The sequence below is a fragment of the Nycticebus coucang genome, chromosome 12, assembly GCF_027406575.1.
Source record: "Nycticebus coucang isolate mNycCou1 chromosome 12, mNycCou1.pri, whole genome shotgun sequence".
In the NCBI taxonomy this organism is placed as follows: Eukaryota; Metazoa; Chordata; class Mammalia; order Primates; family Lorisidae; genus Nycticebus; species Nycticebus coucang.
The window spans coordinates 52,588,601-52,612,152 of record NC_069791.1 but is presented as its reverse complement, the minus strand read 5'-3'; the positions used below and the strand labels follow the sequence as shown (position 1 = coordinate 52,612,152).

Here is a 23,552-nt window from a genome sequence, read left to right as displayed (position 1 = left end):
TCAAATCAAATATATTTTATTATTTCATTTTCTTTTCTATTAGCTTATTAAAAATATTTTTAACTATTAAAAATATTTTAATAGTTTAAAATATTTAAAATATTTTTATTTTATTTTAATATTCAAAAATATTTTTAACTATTAAAATATTTTTAACTAATATTTTAACTATTCTTTTGTGTTTTAAGCCTTACCAAATATTATCAACCATGTTTTAAAGAAAATTTAAATTTATTTATTTTTAAATTGACAAATAAAAATTATATAAATTTATCTTTATAATATGATGTTTTGAAATATGCATACATAGTGGAATGGCTCAATTGAACTAATTAACATATGCATTATTCACATACTTTTTTTTTGTTGTGAGAATTCTAAAAATTCAATTTTCTAGATAAAATACATTGTTATTAATGGTAGTTGCCATCTTGTATGATAGATTTTCTTGAACTCATTCCTCATATCTAGCTGAAATTTTGTAGCTTGGGCCAACTTTTCGTTAACTGCTGGCTCCTCCTCCAGCCCCTGGTAACCCACAGTCTACTGTCTGCTTCTGTGAGTTCTAGATTTTCCCTACAAGTGAGGTCACACGGTATTTGTCTTTTTGTGCCTGGCTTATTTCACTTAACATAATGTCTCTAGGTTCATTCATGTTGTCAAAAATGGCAAAATTTTAAAAGATTGAATAGTATTCCATTTTCTTTATCCATTTATTGGCTGATGAACACTTAGGTCATTATTTATCTTTCCTATTGTGAATAATGCTGTATTGAACATGGGAGTGCAGATATCTCTTTGATATATTGATTTCATATCCTTTGCATATATACCCAATAGTGGAATTGCTGGATCATATGGTAATTCCATCTTCAATTTTTTGAGGAACCTCTATATTATATTTTATATTGACTGCAGGAATATACATGCCCACCAACAGTGTACAAAGGTTCTCTTTTCTCCACATCCTTACCGATACTTGTCATTTTTTTGTCTTTTTGGTAATAGCCATTCTAACAGATATTTCATTAAGGTTTTTAATTTGCATTTCTCTGATGATTGGTGATGTTGAAACTTTTTTCAGATACCTGTTGGTGATTTGTGTGCCTTTTTTTGAGAAATGTCTATTCAGGTTTGTTGCTCATGTTTTATTTGGGTTATTTGATTACTTGACATTGAGCTGTATATGTTCCTTCTTGTTTTTATGTTTCTTATTTACTTTGGATATTAACCATGTTTGAATTTTCTTATACATATCCTGTCAATGTTCTTCATTCCTTCCTATATTACTGCATACCTTTGCCTTAAAAATACTTTTCGATATTCTTTTAATGAAAAGTGTCTTGAGAATGAATTCTCTCAGAATGGTTTTTATCTTCATTAATTGAAAATCCTGACATTATTTGGGACTTACAGAGAGGTTGTAGTAATAGCTGAAGAAATTGCAGATAATTTTTACTCAGATTACCCAAGATTAGTATTTTGCTATATTCTCTCTCTCTCTCTCTCTCTCTCTCTCCCTTTCTCCATTTTCTCCTCCTCCTCCTCCTTCTTTTTTTTTTTAAGACAGTTTCAAGCTGTCGCCCTGGGTAGCATGATATGCATCACAGCTCACAGCAACCTCCAACTCTTGGGCTTAAGCGATTCTCTTGCCTCAGCCCCTCAAGTAGCTGGAACTACAGGCACCTGGCTATTTTTTGGTTGTAGCTGTCATTGTTTTTGCGGGCCCAGGCTGGATTTGAACTTGCCAGCTCTGATGTATGTGGCTGGTGTCCAAGCTGCTTGAGCTACAGGCACTGAGCCATTTCTTCTTCTTTTTCTCTCTCTCTCTTCCCCACCTCACACTCTTTCTTTCACTTTTCTGAATATTATGCAATTTTTCTAAATTAGTTAATAAGCAGGTTGTAGAAGTGATGTTATTTTACTCCTAAAATACTTATGTATGGAAGAAATTGTCTTACATCCCCATAATACAATATTCAAAGTCCGGAAATTAATATTGATATATTATCTAGTTCATAAGCTTTATTCAAAATTTTCAAATTGTCTCAAGTATACCCTTTACAGCAAAAGAAGACATCATGGAATGTGCTACGTATGGTTGTCATGTCCAGTTATTGTCCTCCAATGTGGAACACTTCTAAGATCTCTCTTTGTATGTCATGGCATTGATATTTTTGAAAATATAGGCTTATTATTATATAGAATGTCTTTCTAATTTGAATTGTGGCAATAATCAGGATCAAATATATATATATTTTTTGAGACAGAGCCTCAAGCTGTTACCCTGGGTAGAGTGCGATGGCATCACAGCTCACAGCAACCTCTAACTCCTGGGCTTAAGCATTTCTCTTGCCTCAGGATCAAATATTCTTGTAGGAGCATAGTAAGTTACTCTATCCCACCTGAATGCCAATTGGATTGACTATTTTCAAAGTGAAAAGAAAACAAAAACAATGGGAAAATCCATAACAGAACATTAATCTTCCTTAACAGGTACAGCATGAATTGTTAATGTGGAGTAGACGGATATGGTGCATGGAGAGTGCTACCTTATTAAAGTTTTGGTAATCTACAGTCAGTCTTCAGGGTTCATTGGCTTCTCTTCCAGGTCCCACTAGAGTATTAAACAAGTATTAACTGTGAATACAAATACATCTGCATCTAACAATGCTTAAATAAAGTCAAAATTCTTGGTTTCCTTCCCAACTATCCTATGCTATTTTAATTAGTCACTTAAGCAATGAAATGGCAATATAATTAAGTTAGCAGGATATGGTAACACAATTATTGAAGGCTTGTAGAATAAAAGTATGGCTTTAAAAGTGGGAATTTATGAATGGAAGAAAAGTATATTTTCCTCACCCCTGCCAAAATGTCTTATGGGTGTTAAAAGAAAAACTTCAATGCAGTTTAGAATTTTAAAGTTTAAAAACTTTAAACTTTAACTTTAACTGAATGCAGGTGTATTAAGTGCTTATTGCTTAATTAATACTAAGGTTCCTACCTAGCAGGACTGATTAAAACAGGATGTAGAGCAGATTTGTACATACCTTTCCTAATTGTTAGGTAAAGGAAGATTTCTCCATTCACATATCACCTCTCTTCTCCGTATATTAAGTTCTGCCTAAAGAATTTTCTGCACATCGTAAACTGTAACCTAACTGGATGTGTTAAACACATTGTTATTTACTTTTATACCAATCACCAAGTTTCAGCCAATTAAAGGTGATCAACTGTTCATACTGTGTTCAAATAAGACAAATGCTATTATGTGCCTTACTTCAATTTTCTGCACATCACTTTCCTTTTTCTGACCATCAATCTTTTCTGACAACAGGACAGTGGGTCACTTTGGACCATTTTGGTTGGGGTGAGTCTATTCACAAATAACTCTATATTCAATCTCTGTTCAATTTAATTTGTCTGAAGTTTTTCTTTTGACATCCATAACACATTTTGATAGGGGTTAGGGAAATATACTTTTCTTCCATTAATAAATTCCTGCTTTTAAAACCATACTTTTATTCTAAAAGCCTTCAATAATTGTGTTACCATATCCTGCTAACTTAATTATATTGCCATTTCATTTTTCATTGGCAGGTTTAGGTAGGACAGAAAGGCCAATAAATTTTCATCACATTCTCCAACCATTTTGCCCATATATTGCAAAAGGCCTCCTGTCCCTGCTGGGGATCTGACAAGAGGCACTGGCTCACCTTTCACTCAAAGTCATAATTCTTCAGTTTGTATGGATTTAGTCAGCATTGGTTTGAAGAGTTTGTAGATGCAGTTTTTGTGCAATCAGCGTATGTTTTAGTTCATCAGGGCTAGGATGAATTGAGCCAATGTATCTTGTCCTTTTATAGTTCGGGAAGTTGTGGGGGCAGTTGGATCATATAAACTCTCTCATAGTGATCTGTTGAAATTGTAGTAATCTGTTTTCTTCTCTTTTGTGACATTTCTAGTCAATTTTAAATTTCTGATAATTTTAGACAAAAGCTTTTTCTTTTTTATGTAATAATTTCTGTTCTTCGGGAAGTATCTTAACCATTTCCCTTTCATTCAGCTTCATTCATGGTAGCTGGGAAAAGATGTATGTGACAGCTTCCTTGACATGATCTTATCTTCAAAATATCAAAGTTACATAAGGAGTCCAAGCAGGAGGAGTCTCTTAACTCAGCATCAATTACCACTATAGTGCAAGCCGGAGAATTAGGAGAATTTTAGCATCACCACATAGTAATTCAAAGGTATTTGCTTTCTCTATCTCTGCACCCTTGGAGACAGTATTACTACAGGGGCAAAGGTGGATAGTTCTTTTAATTAGGGCATTCACTCCTGACCTTATCCAAATCACAGACTGAGAGTTTGTTCTTCTATTCACATCAGATATGCCCTTCCCTTTTACATAATCTAATGAAGAGACAGACAAGAATGAAATACCATTACATACCTTTTACAATGGCCAAAATTTAGAATGTTGACTACATCTAGTACCAATGAGAATGTGGAGCAATAGAAACTATCATATATTGTTGGAAGGAATTTAAAATAGGATCGGGGAGGAGACAAGATGGCTGACTGAAGCCAGCTTTCCACAGAGGCTCCCATCCAGAAGGAGAGTTAAAGGACAGAAATTTAGTAAGTAACCTGGTGGATTTGAGCTGCCAAAAGAGAAGGTTGAAGAATGCACATCAACCCCACTGAGGCGAGCTATGAGCCCAAGGATACAAATAAAGGCTGGCCAAGATATCAGAAATCAAACTCAGAATTTGGATTGCAAACAAGATTAATAAAATCGAGGAAAATTTGGAATTAGAAATCCGAGCAGCAATTCAAAAATCAGAATTAGAAATTTGAGGAAAAATTCAAAAGTTGTCTCAAGAATTTAACGAATTTAAAGACAAAACCACCAAAGATTTTGACGCACTGAAACAAGAATTTGCAGCCCTCAAAGATCTGAAAAATACAGTAGAATCCCTCAGTAACAGAGTGGAGCAAGCAGAAGAAAGGATTTCTGACATTGAAGACAATGTTTTGAATGCTCCCAAACTCTCAAAGAGGAAGAGAAATGGAGAGCAAAAATGGATCATTCTCTCAGAGAGCTCTGGGATAATTCAAAGAAGGATATCCACCTCATTGGAATCCCTGAAAGTGATGAAGTGGCCTCGCTGGGCACAGAGGCCCTTCTTCATGAAATTATGAAAGAGAATTTTCCAGACATGTCAAGAGATTCTGAAATTCAGATAGCAGACAGTTTCAGAACCCCAGCATGACTAAATCCCGATAAGACAAACCCCCAGGCATATCATAATTAACTTCACTAAAGTTAATCTGAAGGAGAAAATTCTGAAAGCAGTCAGACATAAGAAATCCATTACCTACAAAGGGAAGAATATTAGAATGACTGCAGATCTCTCTGCTGAAACTTTTCCAGCCAGAAGAGGGTGGTCATCGACTTTTAAACTCCTAAAACAAAATAACTTTCAACCCTGGATCCTGTATCCAGCTAAACTGAGTTTCATTTATGATGGAGAAATTAAATACTTTAATGACATTCATATGCTGAAGAAATTTGCCATAACTGAACCAGCTCTTCAGGATATTCTCAGACTTATGCTCCATAATGACCAGCCCAATCCTCTACCACAAAAGTAAACTCACTCAGAAACTTTTGATCAAACTCCAACTTCCACGGTGGTGAAAGGATTAAAAATGCCCACTGGACTTTTGAAAAACTTGATACCCAAAAATTTACCAGACTTATCAATATTCTCCGTTAATGTTAATGGCTTAAACTGTCCTCTAAAGTGGCACAGATTAGCTGACTGGATACAAAAGCTCAGGCCAGATATTTGTTGCATACAAAAGTCACATGTGGCTCAGTGAGTAGGGCGCCGGTCCCATATGCCGAGGGTGGCATGTTCGGACCCAGCCCCGGCCAAACTGCAACAAAAAAATAGCCGGGTGTTGTGGCGGGCGCCTGTAGTCCCAGCTACTCGGGAGGCTGAGGCAAGAGAATCGCGTAAGCCCAGGAGTTGGAGGTTGCTGTGAGCTGTGTGATGCCATGGCACTCTACCGAGGGTGGTACAGTGAGACTCTGTCTCTACAAAAAAAAAAAAAAGACAAATATAGACTCAGCGTGAAAGGATGGTCGTCCATATTTCAGGCAAATGGTAATCAGAAAAAAGCAGGTGTTGTAATTCTATTGGCAGATACAATAGGCTTTAAACCAACAAAAGTAAGGAAGGATAAGAATGGTCACTTCATATTTGTTAAGGGTAATACTCAATATGATGAGATTTCAATTATTCATATTTATGCACCCAACCAGAATGTGCCTCAATTTATAAGAGAAACTCTAACAGACATGAGCAACTTGATTTCCTCCGGCTCCATGATAGTCGGAGATTTCAACACTCCTTTGGCAGTATTGGATAGATCCTCCAATAAGAAGCTGAGCAAAGAAATTTTAGATTTAAACCTAACCATCCAACATTTGGATTTAGCAGACATCTACAGAACATTTCAACCCAACAAAACTGAATTACACATACTTCTCACCAGCCCACGGAACATACTCCAAAATCAATCACATCTTAGGTCACAAGTCTAACCTCAGTAAATTTAAAGGAATAGAAATTATTCCTTGCATCTTCTCAGTCCACCATGGAATAAAAGTTGAGCTCAGTAACAACAGGAATCTGCATATTCATACAAAAACATGGAAGTTAAATAACCTTATGCTGAATGATAGCTGTGTCAGAGATGAGATTAAGAAGGAAATTGCCAAATTTTTGGAACAAAACAATAATGAAGACATGAATTATCAGAAACTCTGGGATACCACAAAGGCAATCCTAAGAGGGAAATTTATAGCACTGCAAGCCTTCCTCAAGAGAACGGAAAGAGAAGAAGTTAACAACTTAATGGGACATCTCAAGCAACTGGAGAAGGAAGAACACTCCAACCCCAAACCCAGCAGAAGAAAAGAAATAACCAAAATCAGAGCAGAATTAAATGAAATTGAAAACAAAAGAATTATACAACAGATGAATAAATCAAAAAGTTGGATTTTTGAAAAGGTCGATAGAATAGATAAACCTTTGGCTAACCTAACCAGGAAAAAAAGAGTAAAATCTCTAATCTCATCAATCAGAAATGACAAAGACAAAATAACAACAGACTCCTCAGAAATTCCAAAAATCCTTAATGAATATTATAAGAAACTTTATTCTCAGAAATATGAAAATCTGAAGGAAATTGACCAATACTTGGAAGCACATCACCTTCCAAGACTTAACCAGAATCAAGTGGAAATGTTGAACAGGCCCATATCAAGTTCTGAAATAACATCAACCATACAAAACCTCCCTAACAAGAAAAGCCCAGGACCAGATGGCTTCACGTCTGAATTCTACCAAACCTTTAAAGAGGAATTAGTACCTGTGTTACTCAACCTGTCTCAAAATGTAGAAAAAGAAGGAAGACTACCCAACATGTTCTCTGAAGCAAACATCACCCTGATCCCCAAACTAGGAAAAGACCCAACAAGAAAAGTAAATTATAGACCAATATCACTAATGCATATAGATGCAAAAATATTCAACAAGATCCTAACAAACAGAATCCAGCAACACATCAAACAAATTGTACATCATGACCAAGTCGGTTTTATCCTGGGGTCTCAAGGCTGGTTCAATATCCGTAAATCTATAAATATAATTCAGCACAGAAACAAATTAAAAAACAAAGACCATATGATTCTCTCAATTGATGCAGAAAAAGCTTTTGATAATATACAGCATCTCTTCATGATCAGAACACTTAAGAAAATTGGTATAGAAGGGACATTTCTTAAACTGATAGAGGCCATCTACAGCAAACCCACAGCCAATATCGTATTGAATGGAGTTAAATTGAAATCATTTCCACTCAGATCAGGAACCAGACAAGGGTGCCCATTGTCTCCACTGCTCTTTAATGTTGTAATGGAAGTTTTAGTCACTGCAATTAGGGAAGAAAAGGTGATCAAGGGTATCCATATAGGGTCAGAAGAGATCAAACTTTCACTCTTTGCAGATGATATGATTGTATATCTGGAAAACACCAGGGATTCTACTACAAAACTCTTAGAAGTGATCAAGGAATACAGCAGCATCTCAGGTTACGAAATCAACATTCATAAATTGGTAGCCTTTATATATACCAACAACAGTCAAGCCGAGAAAACAGTTAAGGACTCTATTCCATTGACAGTAGTGCCAAAGAAGATGAAATATTTGGCAGTTTATCTAACAAAGGACGTGAAAGATCTCTGTAAAGAGAACTATGAAATTCTAAGAAAAGAAATAGCTGAAAACGTTAACAAATGGAAAAACATACCATGCTCATGGCTGGGAAGAATGAACATTATTAAAATGTCCATACTACCCAAAGCAATATACAATTTTAATGCAATCCCTATTAAAGCCCCACTGTCATACTTTAAAGATCTTGAAAAAATACTTCATTTTATATGGAATCAGAAAAAACCTCAAATAGCCAAGACATTACTCAGAAATAAAAACAAAGCAGTAGGAATCATGCTACCAGACCTTAGACTATACTACAAATAGATAGTGATCAAAACAGCATGGTACTGTCACAAAAAACAGAGAAGTAGATGTCTGGAACAGAATAGAGAACCAAGAGATGAACCCAGCTACTTAGCGTTACTTGATCTTTGGCAAGCCAATTAAAAACATTCAGTGGGGAAAAGATTCCCCATGTAACAAATGGTGCTGGGTGAACTGGCTGGCAAGCTGTAGAAGACTGAAACTGGACCCACACCTTTCATCATTAACTAAGATAGACTCTCACTGGATTAAAGATTTAAACTTAAGACATGAAACTATAAAAATACTAGAGGAGAGTGCAGGGAAAACTCTTGAAGAAATCGGTCTGGGCGAGTATTTTATGAGGAGGACCCCCCGGGCAATTGAAGCAGCTTCAAAAATACAGTACTGGGACCTGATCAAACTAAAAAGCTTCTGCACAGCCAAGAACATAGTAAGTAAAGCAAGCAAACAGCTTCTCCTCAGAATGGGAGAAGATACTTGCAGGTTAGGTCTCCGACAAAGGTTTAATAACCAGAATCCACAGAGAACTCAAACCTATAAGCAAGGAAATAACAAGTGGTCCCATCTCAGGGTGGGCAAGGGACTTGAAGAGAAACTTCTCTGAAGGAGACAGGCGCACGGCCTACAGACATATGAAAAAATGCTCATCATCTTTAATCAGCAGAGAAATGCAAATCAAAACTACTTTGAGATATCATCTAACTCCAGTAAGATTAGCCCATATCACAAAATCCCAAGACCAGAGATTTTTGCATGGATGTGGAGAAAAGGGAATGCTTCTACACTGCTGGTGGGAATGCAAATTAATACATTCCTTTTGGAAAGATGTTTGGAGAACACTTAGAGATCTAAAAATAGATCTGCCATTCAATCCTATAATTCCTCTAGTAGGTATATACTCAGAAGACTAAAAATCACATTATGACATAGATATTTGTACCAGAATATTTATTTCAGCCCAATTCATAATTGCTAAGTCATGGTAAAAGCCCAAGTGCCCATCAATCCACAAATGAATTAATAAATTGTGGTATATGTACACCATGGAATATTATGCAGCCTTAAAGAAAGATGGAGACTTTAGCTTTTTCATGTTTACATGGATGGAGCTGGAACATATTCTTCTTAGTAAAGCATCTCAAGAATTGAAGAAAAAGTATCCAATGTACTCAGCCCTACTATGAAACTAATTTATGGCTTTCACATGAAAGCTATGACTCAATTATAACCTAAGAATAGGAGGAAAAGGAAAAGGGAGGGGAAGGAGAGGGGGGATGTGGGCAGAGGGAGGGTGATTGGTGGGATTACATCTGCAGTGCATCTTACAAGGGTGAAACTTAGTAAATGTAGAATGTAAATGTCTTAACACAATGACTAAGAAAATGCCAGGAAGGCTATGTTAACCAGTGAGATGAAAATGTGTCAAACGGTCTATAAAACCAGTGTATGGTGCCCCTTGATCGCATTAATGTACACAGCTATGATTTAATAAAAAAAAAAATAGGATCCAGCAATCCTGCTTTTCTTTTTCTGCCCACAGTAGTTGAAAATTTATAAGGTCATACAATTAAGTTTGCAAACTCATTCTAGAAAAGGCACTATATACTTCACTGCTGTTACCTTTGAAGTCCTATCCTAGGTTGAGTGGTGACCTTGATGATATTCAGAAATGAGGTATGTAGCATTTTTCTAGGATAAAATCATGAACATAATTCTTAGACCTCGTACAGTAACAATGGCTTTGATCACCATTCCAGAAAATGATTTCCAAAATTGCTTTAAAGGGTGGTTTAGGCACTTGTATCAGTGCATAGTTTCCCAAGAGGAGTAACTTGAAGGTGACCATAGTGATATTTAGCAATGGAGTATGAGGCACATTTTCTAGGATGAGTTCACAAACTTAATTGTCTGACTTTGTATTTGCTCTGTTGATTATTTCCTAGCTGTGAAGAAGCTTTTTAGTCTAATCAAATCTATTTACTTACTTTTTGGGATGCTCTGATCATCATTGCAGTCTTCTTAATAAATACTGTGTCAAAGCTAATGTCTAGAAAATGTCTTCCTACATTTTCTTGTAGAATTGTTATGGTTTCATGCCTTATGCTTACATCTTTTAATCATTTTGAATTAATTTTTGTAGGTAGTGAGAGATAGGGGTCCTATTTTATTCCTCTGCATGTAGCTATCCTATCTTCTTAGCACCATTTATTGATGCCTCCTGATTTATCCTTTTTGGCATTGCTTTGACTCTTTAGGCTGTCTCTGGTTCCAAACAAAGCATAGAATTATTATTTTCTAGATTTGTAAAGTATGACATTGGTATTTTGATGGTGATTACATTGAATTGTTAATCACTTTGGGTAGATTTTCCAATGTTGATTCTACCAATCCATGAGTATGTACCATGTATGTTTGTATCCTTTGCAATTTCTTTCTTCTGCATTTCATGGTTCTGCTTCTGGAGATCATTCATCTTGTTCATTAAATATGTTCCTAGGTATTTTGTTTTCTTTGTGCCTATTGTGAATGGCATTAATCCTTTGATTTGGATCTGAGCTTGACTATTTTTGATATATAGAATCACTACTGATTTGTGAACATTAATTTTGTGTCCTGAGACTTTGCTGAATTTATTTATCAATTCTAGGAATCTTTTGGGTTTTCTATCTACAAGATCATGTCATCAATGAAGAGTGATAGTTTGACCTCTGACTTCCTCTTTTGGAAATTTCTTTTGCCTGGTTGCTGTAGATAGGACTTCTTGTACTCTGTTGAATAGAATTGGAGACAGTGGGCGCACTTGTCTTATTCCAGTTATTTGGGGGAATATTCTCCACTTTCCCCCATTCATTATAATATTAGTTGTGAGTTTATCATATAGGGTTTTTATAATTTTGAGATATGTTCCCTCTATGCCTAGTTTGTTGAGGGTTTTTTTTTATCATGAAAGGGTGCTAGATTTTCTCAAGCGTTTTTTTTTTTTGTTTGCATCTATTGACATAATCATAAGGTCTTTGTTTTTGCTTTTATTAATGTGGTGAATTGCATTTATTGATTTACATATTGAGCCATCCCTGGGATGAAACCAACTTGGTTCTGGTGGCTAATTCTTTTGATGTGCAGTTAAATTCATAATGCCAGTATTTTGTTGAGGACTTTTGAACATATATACATAAGGGATATTGATCTGCAGTTTTCTTTTTGTTGTGTCCTTTCCTGACTTTGGTGTCAAGGTAATACTGGCTTCTTAGATTAAGTTGTGGAGAATTCCCTCCTTATTGATATCTTGCAATAATTTTTGTAGTATAGGTACTGGGTCTTCTTTGTAGGTGTGGTAGAATTTGGTAGTAAGTCCATCTGGTTCAGGGTTTTTTAACGTTGGGATGGTTTTCATTACTCTTTTGATGTCACTGCTCATTATTGGTCTGTTCAGGAGTTCTATTAATATTTCTTCCTGATTGAATCTTAGGATATTGAGTGTTTCCTATAATTTGTCCATTTGCTCCACAATTTTTAGTTTATGTGCTTAAAGATTTTTATAGCATTCATGGATGATGTTTTACATTTGTTTGTTATCAGTTGTAATGTCTTCTTTTTCATTTGTGATTGAGGTTATTTGGGTACTTTCTCTTCTGTTCTTGGTTAGTCCAGCAGAAATCTGTCAATTTTATTTATCTTTTCAAAGATCCAACTTTTTATGTCACTGATTCTTTGTATTTTTTTCCTATTTAATTTAGTTCGGCTCTGCCCTTTGTTACTTCTTTTCTTTTGCTGGGTTGGAGTTTGGTTTGTTGATCCTTTTTCAGTTCCTTGGGATGTGAGACTAAGTAGTTAACTTATGATATTTTTGTTTTTAACATAAGCATTTAAGGCCACAAATTTTCCCATGAGGAGTACTTTTGCTGTGTCACATAGAGTTCCAGTTCAAATAATAATCTTTTCATTTCCATCTTAATTTTATTCTTGCTCCAATCATCTCTTAGCACCACATGGTTTAATTTCCATGATTTTGTTTAGGTTTGAGTGCTTTTTTTGTAATTTATTTCTAGTTTTATTCTGCTATTGTCTGAGCAAATACATGATATAATTTTTATTTTTTAAAATTTTTTGAGGCCTGTTTTGTGGTCTAAGATATGATAAAACCTGGTAAATATCCCATGTGCTGCTAAGAAAGATGTATATTCAATAGTTTTTTTTTTTTTGTAGAGACAGAGTCTCACTTGTACTGCCCTTGGTAGAGTGCCGTGGCGTTACACGGCTCACAGCAACCTCTAACTCTTGGGCTTAGAGCGATTCTCTTGCCTCAGCCTCCCAAGCAGCTGGGACTACAGGTGCCTGCCACAACGCCCGGCTATTTTTTTGTTGCAGTTTGGCCGGGGCTGGGTTTGAACCCGCCACCCCCGGCATATGGGGCCGGCGCCCTACTCACTGAGCCACAGGTGCCGCCCTATGCAATAGTTTTTAGGCAGAATGTTTTGTAACTATCTGTTATGTGCATTTGATTTATGGCCTTGTTTAAGTCCATTGTTACTATGTTTTCTGCTTTGGTGATTTGTGAAGTCATAGAATGGTATTGTGGTCAGTGGCAATTATGATAGGGCTAATTTTTTCTTTGCTTAGCTCTCGTAAAATTTGCTTTATTTATTTTGGTGCTCCTATGTTAAGCATATGTGTATTTAGGATTATTGTGTGTTCTTGATGAATTGCTCCCTTTATGATGATGTAAAGCAATTTTTCTTATATTTGTTGGCTTAAAGTCAATTTTATATGATATAAGAATGGCTACACCTGTTCACTTTTGATTTTAGTTTTCATGTAATATCTTTTCCCATCTTTTCACTGTCTGTGGTGTGTGTGTGTGTGTGTGTGTATCCATCCTTGTTGTTTAAGTGTGTTCCTTGGAGACAACAGATATTTGGGTTTTGTTTTTTCATTCATTCTGCCAGCCTGTCTTTTGAGAGCACCATTCAGATTGTTAATATTAAGTGATAGAATTGAAAGGTGGGGTGTTGATCTGTTCATCCTTCTTTGTTTTCCCTCAAGAACAATTGTTTTATAAGAGTTGTGAGTTTTATAAAAGATGGAAACTTTACATCTTTTGTATTAACCTGGATAGAATTGGAATGCATTCTTCTCAGTAAAGTATCAGAAGAATAGAGAATTAAGAATCTAATGTACACAATTCTAATATGAAGCCGGCAGATGGTCTAATATACACTCACTTAAGAGGAAAACTCAAATCAATTCAAGTAGGGGGTGGAGGGAATGAGGGAATGGGAGAGGGGAGGAGGAAGAAGGATGGGTGTGCTTCCATTTAATGGGCATAATGTTAGGTTGTAAAATAAAAAGATATGTGAATTTTAGGGTTCCTTTAGGTGATTTTATACAGGTGAGTATCTGTTGTGCATATTCCTGTATAATATCACTCTCATTATTTCTTGCAGTGCAAGTTTGGTCTTGGCAAATTTCTTCAGTGTTTGCTTATCTGGAACACTTAATTTCTCAACCATTTGAGAAATGTAGTTTTGAAAGATACAGTATTCTAGGCTGCCAGTTGTTCTGTTTAAGAATATGGAAGATGGGTCCCATTGTTTTTTGGCTTGTAAGGTTTCCACTGAGAACCATGCAGTTAGCCTGATGGGTGTTCCTTTGTAGGTTATTTCTTGCTTTTATCTTGCTGCTTGCAGAATTTTCTCCTTCATTTTGACTTTGGCTAAGATAATCACTAAGTGTCTTAGAGATGTTCCATTTGCTATGAAACTTGTAGGTCTTTAATATTTATCTTGTGTTTGTATGTTTATATGGTACCAGGGCAGTTTTCCTCAATAATTTTCTCAAGCAGGTTTTACTGCTTTTAGCTCTTTGTTTTCCTACCTAAGGGATACCTAAAATTCAAATGTTAGTTCACTTCACGTACTCCAATATGTTTCTCAGTCCCAGGGATTGCTCAGACATTTTAATATTCTTCTCGGCCTCTTTGCATCATTGGGATATGTTAAGAACCTTGTCTTGAAGCTCTGGGAATCTTTCTTCTCCTTCTCCTTGGTTTAGTCTGTTGAGCTTCTTCATATTTTGAAAACTCCCTCTTTCATTTCTTTAAATTCTATTATATCCTTTTAAAATATTGTCTAGCTCTTTAGCAACTGTGTTGCTGATTTCCTCCCATCCAGGTACTAACCAGGCCTCATCCTGCCTGCTTAGCTTCCGAGATCAGATGAGATCGGGCTTGTTCAGGGTGGTATGGCCATAGACTTTTGTTGATTTCTTAAAATATCTTTTTGTTGGTTTTCAACTTTTCATGGTTTTCATCTTATTTTCTTTTTTTTTTTTGACAGTGATTTTATGGGTTTATTTTTTTATTATTATTATTATTTTTTATTGTTGGGGATTCATTGAGGGTACAATAAGCCAGTTACACTGATTGCAATTGTTAGGTAAAGTCCCTCTTGCAATCATGTCTTGCCCCCATAAAGTGTGACACACACTAAGGCCCCACCCCCCTCCCTCCATCCCTCTTTCTGCTTCCTCCCCCATAACCTTAATTGTCATTAATTGTCCTCATATCAAGATTGAGTACATAGGATTCATGCTTCTCCATTCTTGTGATGCTTTACTAAGAATAATGTCTTCCACTTCCATCCAGGTTAATGCGAAGGATGTAAAGTCTCCATTTTTTTTAATGGCTGAATAGTATTCCATGGTATACATATACCACAGCTTGTTAATCCATTCCTGGGTTGGTGGGCATTTAGGCTCTTTCCACATTTTGGCGATTGTAAATTGAGCTGCAATAAACAGTCTAGTACAAGTGTCCTTATGATAAAAGGATTTTTTTCCTTCTGGGTAGATGCCCAGTAATGGGATTGCAGGATCGAATGGGAGGTCTAGGTTGAGTGCTTTGAGGTTTCTCCATACTTCCTTCTAGAAAGGTTGTACTAGTTTGCAGTCCCACCAGCAGTGTAAAAGTGTTCCCTTCTCTCCACATCCACGCCAGCATCTGCAGTTTTGAGATTTTGTGATGTGGGCCATTCTCACTGGGGTTAGATGATATCTCAGGGTTGTTTTGATTTGCATTTCTCTAATATATAGAGATGATGAACATTTTTTCATGTGTTTGTTAGCCATTCGTCTGTCGTCTTTAGAGAAAGTTCTATTCATGTCTCTTGCCCATTGATATACGGGATTGTTGGCTTTTTTCATGTGGATTAATTTGAGTTCACTATAGATCCTGGTTATCAAGCTCTTGTCTGATTGAAAATATGCAAATATCCTTTCCCATTGTGTGGGTTGTCTCTTTGCTTTGGTTATTGTCTCCTTAGCTGTACAGAAGCTTTTCAGTTTAATGAAGTTTCATCTTATTTTCTATCCACATTCTGAATTTTATTTGTTATTTCAGCATATTTCTTCTACTATAGGTCCATTGTATTTCTTTGGGGTGTTGAACTACTTTTTTTTTTTTCCTGCCAGAGTTCTTTTGCTGTTTCTTCCTGTTAGGCACCTCTTCTCTCAGCTCTATGTCAATAGAATTTCAGGGTACCTGTTCTCCTTTGCCTGGAAATTGCTGTTTAGTTAGGGGAAGGGAGGGACAGTATATGGAACTTTTGTATTCTATTCTGGAGAGTTGAATTGTCAGGGGAGGGGTGGGTGCACTGAGAGCCAATAGAACAGCTATTCTGTTCTGATACCCTGCTGCACAGGAAGGCTCTCTCTCTGCTCCAGATCCTCCTCTTTTCTCCTCTCTAGGCCTTCAATTCTGTATTTTAGACCATTTGAGTATATCCTAAACGTCTTTTCTTTTTTAATTTTGTTTATAAAAAATTTCTCAGTGATTTTAAATTTTTAAATTTTTCATTGACCTAGGTTCTAAGTCACTGATTCTCTAGTCAATTCCATCTAAACTGCTTTTAAGCCTGTTAGTTTCAAGTTAGATATTTTATATTCAATTGGTGACTGTTCCTATAATGTTTTTGTATATTTAAAATTGTCTTTTAAAATTTTTTCATCCTTTCATTTGTTTGTTCTTTCCTGTCCTGTATTTTCTTAAATCTATTTATCATAATTAAAGTTCTTATTTACTAACTGCACCATCTTTGTTATGTGTGCTTTTGCTTTCTCTTGGTTTACTACACTTTGTCAACTGGTCATGTGATCCTTTTTTCATGACATATCATTGCCTATTTATTTATTAATTTTTATTTCAAAATATTCTTGGGATACAAGTGTATTTAATTGCAATATTGATTTTGTTATGCTTGAGTCAGGGTTATAAGTGTGCCCATCACCCATATAGTGTTAATCGTACCCATTACATAGGTTTTCACCCATTCCTTCCTTTCCCATGCACTCCAGTTCATTTCCACTGAGTTTTACTTTCCTCTCATATTTCAAGAGACTCAGAACTCACATATTTTCGTTAGTTATTTTCAATTAATAACAAGTACATGTGGTGTTTGTTTTTCCATACATTAGCTACTTCACTTAGGGTAATGATCTCCCATTTTATCCACATTTTTGGAGAAAGACTTAATCCATCATTTTTTATGGCAATGCCGTGTAGTATTCCACACCATACATATATCACTTAAAAATATTTTAGAATATTGTGGGTGCACAAATGTTTTGGTGCTTTTGCACTGCTTGAGTCAAAGTTATAAGTGTGTCCATTATCCAGATAGTATAGGCTGTACCCATTAGTTATGATTTCACCCATTCCATGTTTTACCCTCCCATGTGCTTGATTTCCTTTGAGTTTTACTTCCATCTATGCACATGAGTGCTGATTGGTTAGTTCCAATTTAATAGTGAGTATCTATGTTGCTTACTTTTCCATTCTTGCATTACTTCACTTAGGAGAATGATTGATTATTTCCATAAGTGTATAGAAGCCTTTAAATTTAATCAAGTTCCATTTACTTATTGTTCCTAGTGATATGATTGTCATTGAGGTGTTCTTCATAAATTCTGGAGCTAGTCTGGTATCTGGAAGAATCTTTCCCACATTTTTGTTTAGAATTGTTATGGTTTCATGACTTACATTTAAGTATTTTATCCATCTTGGATTAATTTTTGTGAGTGATTAGAAATATGAATTAAAAAAAGAAACAGGAATTTTATTTCATTTTTGTGCATGTGGCTATTTAATTTTCCCCAGCACCATTTACTGAATAAATGATTTTTCCCATTGTTATCTGCTTTGTCAAAGGTCAGTTGGGTGTATGTGGACAGTTTTATATCTGGGTATTCTGTTCTGCTCTATGTCCCCATTTTTGTGCCAAAACCATGCTGTTTTGGTTACTAGAGCTTGAAATTTTGTATAGATTGCATGGACTGAAGTTTTGTAATGTGATACCTTCAGATTTGGTCTTTTTACTTAAGATTGTTTTGGCTATTGGGCTCTTTTCTGCTTCCAAATAAAGAATAGAAATATTTTTTCTAGATTTGTGAAATATGACACTGATTTTTTTTATGTGTTTAATACTTTATATTATTTTTGAAACACACATGCTTTAAAAAATGACCTCCTAGAGTCCATAATTATATAAGTAATAAATGTATCTCCTATCTACCTCCTCCTCCTAATCCTGTTATGTTGCGTGTAAGTCTTATTGATTAGAACTGCTTCATCCATCAGAAGAATTGGAGAAGCAAGAATCCAATGTACTCAATTTTGATATGAGGACTTGATGACCTAGTACATGGTGGGGGGTGGGGGAATGGGGGAGCAAAGAGAGGGAAGGAGGAAGGGGGATGAAGGGTCACAGTGTTTGGCACACCTCTTGGGGGAGGAACACATTTTTAAGAGGGACTTTGTCTGACAAATGCAATTAGTGTAACCTGGATCTTCGTACTCTCAATGAATCCCCAACAATTAAAAAAAAAAAGAAAAAAAGAACTGCTTAATCATATTAGCAGTAGTGACATACATCTACTAAAATGACATTGGTATTTCAGTAGGGATTGCATTCAATCTGTAAATCACTGTGTAGCATGGACATTTTCACATTGTTGATTCTACAGGTCCATAAGCAAAATAATATGTTTCTCCATTTGTTTGTGTCTGTGTGATTTCTTTGATCAGTGTTTTTTCCAGCCGTACTTCCAGTCACCACGGATGGGAGCTAAGACTATAGGTGTCTTTTGTCACCAATAGTTTCTCTTTGTAGAAATTTCTCTTACTTGGTTAAGTATTTCCTCAGTATTTTATTTTCTTTGTAGTTATTGTGAATGGTATTGAATTTTGATTCCACTCTCAGCATGACTCTTAAGGGTAAAGAAATGCTTGAGTTTGGGTCTTCAATAAATTACTGTCACAAATTAAAAAAAAAGGAAATGCTGATTTAGGTCCATTGATCCTGAGGCTTTACTGAATTTATTTATCAATTCCAGGAGTCTCTGGGTGGAGTCTTTATGGTTTTCTAGATATAAGATCCTATCATCAGCAAAAGTGATAGTCTGACCTCTTATTTTTTACTCATTTGGATACCCTTTATTTCTTTCTCTTGCCTGATTGCTGTGGCTAGTTCTTCTAGCACTTTATTGAATAGAAGTGGTAATAATGGGCTTCCTTTTCTTTTTTAGTTCTTAGTGGGTATGCTTTCAACTTTCCCTCATTCAGTATGATGTTGGCAGACTGTTCATCATATATGGCTTTTGTAATCTTGAGATATGGGTTTTTTTTTTTTGAGATATTCTATGTCCAATTTGTTGAAGGTTTTTATCAAGAAAGTGTATAGGATTTTTTTCATATGCTTTTTCTGTGTCTATTGAGATGATGATATGGTCTTTGTTTTCGCTTCTGTATACGTGGTGAATCACATTTTTCAGTTTGCATTTGTTGAACCATCCTTTCATCCCTGGGATCAAGCCCACTTGGTCTTGGGGAAAACTTGGCTCTGGAGACAGCTGCCAGGGAGAGGCCAATGCAACTTCATCCATCTAGAAATTCTGCTTGTGGCTGCAGGCAATCTAAGATCCACAATTTGGCCATCGGCAGTGAGCTCCACTCTTCTATCCCTTTCCTTGCTTCTCAATTTTCCTCCAATATCTGCTGACAGATGGAAGCTCAAACTACCTGAACTCCTCAGCAATGGTGCTGCATGCTGGGAACTTCCCTGTCCAGGATCCTACCTGGTGAGGGATGCTCCATGAGTGTGCTGTGGCTGGGATCCACCTTCCACTCTCCTCTAAGTGCTGCTCATGCAGGTTCCCTTGCCTCCCAAAATTAGTTCCCAAATTTCTCCTCTGTATCCCTGAGCAACACAAACAACTATTTAGGGGATGGGATATGGCCTGAGAACCTGTCTCTGGGTCCTGAATACCAATTCCTTACCATGCTAGGGAGAAGCATGCTGGTCCCAAGTTACCTACGTGGTGCTCAAGCAAGTCTGATGACCCTCTGTTTCAGGGTGTACCCTAATCCAATGAAGGAGTTGGGAAAAGCAGTACTGCGGAGGATCAGTGAGCAGGGAGCTCACAGTCTGAGCATGCTTAGTCCTCTGCAGGTCTTTAAGAAGAAAGGATTTATCCCCACTATCTGTGAAATCCCCAACAGAGAAGCAGCACCAGCTTCTGAAAGCTCTAGCTCAAGTGTCTCTCTCAACAGCCACAGATTGGGGAGGGAAATGGGAAGAAAATAGTCTGAATGAAGGAAAGCTAGCACTCTGCTTGTCTCTGTCTTTATTTCTGAAGGCAGTCCTACCAAGATGTCCAGACTTTGGGGTCATACATATTCCCCAGAATCCACTAGACCCTTATCCTCCCACAGTCTGCATCAGAGTTTTGAAATGGTTATGTGGAAATGAGCCAGAGAAAAACTGAGGGGCTGAAGCCCCATGGAAAGGACAAAGGTGCACAGTGGGTGAAAAAACAGTGAGGCACCTATAGTCTTAGCTCATGTCCGTGGTGACTGGAAGTAAGGCTGGCAAGCCTGTTCTTTTTTGTCACCAATAGTTACCCAATTCACTGGTGGCAGTAGCTTTGAGTTCCTAAGGGTAAGAAAGCTCTCCAGCAGCTTAGGAGCCTGCTGACTGCCAGAGATATTGAGGGAAGGAGAAACAAACCACTCCACTTATTCTTTTTGCTGGACTCCAAGCCTCTCAGGGGTTGACCTCTGTAGATCTTTCTGCTTCTTCCTCTGCTCTGCAGTTTCTTCCTGTGGAATCTACCATAGCTTCTACCCCTTTTCCTTCAGAATTATATCTGGTCTATGATTGCTTGTTTGTTTGTTTTTCCTTTTTCATGTAAAATTTTCCCTCTTTTCTGAGATGATCTGGCAACTGGTGTCTCTGGTTAGCCATCTTCTGCCTCAGTGTTTATTGAAATCTAGAAATGGCATTTGAAAAATAAGATAGCTCAGATTTTTCCTAACACCTGCAATAATTCATCTTTTGTTCTGTCAGGCAGATGGGGGAGGCAGTGCTGATCACCCAGATATCCAATTCTAACCTATAACTGAATCAGAACAACTCTAGGTTGCAGCGTTGGTATACCAACTTCTTATTTTCCTCTGTTCCTATGCTGTGACAGGGCTGTCAATTAAGAGCTTGACTCTGGGCATTTTTAGTCACTCAGTACCAAGGGGATGAGGGAATATCCACTCTGATTTCTAAGATGTTTGGTGTAGTTCTTTGGTCTCCTGCCCTTCACTGCTTTAATACTGGTCAAATATTTAAGGAGAAAACCTGCCATATGATAGTGGCTCTCAAGTCTCCAATTTTGGCCTTCTAGTCCCATGTAACTCCCAAAATTGTGCTGGCTTCTCTTTTCCAACATGCGTCCTTTGCCTCTCAGATTCTAAACCATTAGCTTATGCACTGAAATGAGAAATTCCCTTAGAGAAAAAGGTGTCAATCATTGGATCATCTGTGAAACCAACTCTGAGATTTTAGTATATTTAATTCATGTTGCTTCCACAAATATCTGATGCTTTAATTTTTTTGTACATTTTCCAATTTTTCACATTGTACCTAGCAGTAACATTGACCTGGTGTGAATTCCTCCTCTATTCCAAATTGAAGCAAAAGTTCTTGGTGTGATTTTCTACTTCAACATTTCATACAGTGCAGTGTTGATGGACATTATTTAACTTCTCATCCTTTTTCTTGTGTGTAGAAGGAAAAGAACAGTAATACAGCTTGTAATACAAGTAAAACAGCTTGTCCGAATTGTCTGTTCAAGTGATTTAGGGTAGGAATATAACCTACCTCTGTTTTGGGATTAGAAATACATATATTTCTGTTAAAGAACAAAGACATTCAAAGTTTGAACAACAGTAAACTTCTGATATGAAGTTCAAGCAGAAATTGGCATTATATGGGGTAGACAGGGTGGGAGAACAATATTCTATGATTCTGAGCATTATCTGGGTGATGTCAGTATCGTCTGACAATATCTCCCACATGAGGTTGTATAATCTGCTCAAAAGAAGGAACATTTTTTGAAATTAAGTATCTAGATCTAGAGCCGAATCCTAGAATCCTAAGTGAAATGTTCTGAAGCAAACCATGACATGTCTCACTGTTCATTTTTCAGCTCTGAATAACAATACCTCTGAATAACAATATTTTGAGAAATATTTTATTTCTCAAAATAAACATACAGTTTATTTTTTTTTATTTTTTATGTGAGGTGGGTTCTCACTCTGTCACCAAACTGGAGTGCAGTGGTGTGGTTATAGTTCACTCCAACCACCAACTCCTGGTCTTAAGCCATCCTTCTGCCTTAGCCTTCTGAGTCGCTAGGACCACAGGAATGGGCCATCATGCCACAGTCTGTCTGTCTTTCTTTCTTTCATTCTTTTTTTTTTTTAGAGAGAGAGAGAGAGAGAGAGGGAGAGAGAGAGAGAGATCTCACTATATTGCTCAGGTTAAGCCCAAACTCTTGGGCTTATGAGGTACTTCTGCATCTATGTCCCCCACTGGGACTACAGGTATGAACCACTGCTCCCACTAAGAGGAACAGTTTTGATTGGTCTTGGATTCATGCTGCTGACTGAGATTTCTGATGAACTCACCCCAGTTCTTGACATTTTTTTCTTTGCTTTAATCTTCCCAACTTCCAGGTTATTTGCACTGAAGTATGTGTGTGGTTTATAAGCAATAAATCCTTCACCTGCGCTGTTCCAGTTACTCTTTGAATTCATGCAGAGAAAGACACTGTCACCTAGTCAGCACAGAGATTCTGCTTTTACAGTCCTTTTCAGACCCTGTGCATAAATCAACAAACCAGAAGGTTAACTCTGATATAATCTAGTAACAGCTTCCATTCCAGCCTATGTACTAGATTATTTTCAGGTGAATTCAATTTCCTTCTTTGTAACCCTCTTTGTAGGAAACCAGACCCTGCTCCTGCCTCAGTGCAATGACTCCCTGTCTGACTCAGCAGGATCTGTTTCCTCTGAGGAGAACGCTGCCAACTGCTCAGGTGAGAGGCCCCACAGGATCAGAAAACCTTCTCCTGTATAAGGCCCTGTATAAATTCCCTGTTAACATGACTTTGTCTCTCCTCTCCTCAGAGCGCCCACAACTCCGCCTTGTAGACGGGGGCAGTCCCTGTGCTGGGAGAGTGGAGATCTACCACGAGAGCTCCTGGGGCACCATTTGTGATGACGGCTGGGACCTGAGCGATGCCCATATGGTGTGCAGACAGCTGGGCTGTGGAGAGGCCATGGATGCCCTGGGCTCTGCTCACTTTGGGGCGGGATCAGGTCCCATTTGGCTGAATGAGCTACAGTGCACAGGAATGGAGTCCTACATTTGGAAGTGTCCTTCCCAGGGTTGGGGGAGTCATGACTGCAGTCACGGAGAGGATGCAGGGGTAACCTGCTCAGGTATGGTGAGAATATCATCCACTGGCTGAGAGGATGGAAAGTTACAGGGAAGCAGGTGTCTGGTTTCTGCATGAACAGAGGCTGGATGGGCTGGAGAGGTC

General features: G+C 37.1%; 1 protein-coding gene across 1 annotated transcript in view; it reads left to right on the top strand.

Moving 5' to 3' along the window:
• LOC128561963 (antigen WC1.1-like) overlaps nt 1-23,552 on the top strand; it is a 137,695-nt gene that overhangs the window by 59,320 nt on the left and 54,823 nt on the right. The window contains exons 5-6 of the mRNA XM_053556610.1: nt 22,953-23,045; nt 23,137-23,451. Of these exons, the coding sequence (XP_053412585.1) occupies nt 22,953-23,045; nt 23,137-23,451 (408 nt within the window). The remainder of the gene's footprint in view (nt 1-22,952; nt 23,046-23,136; nt 23,452-23,552) is intronic.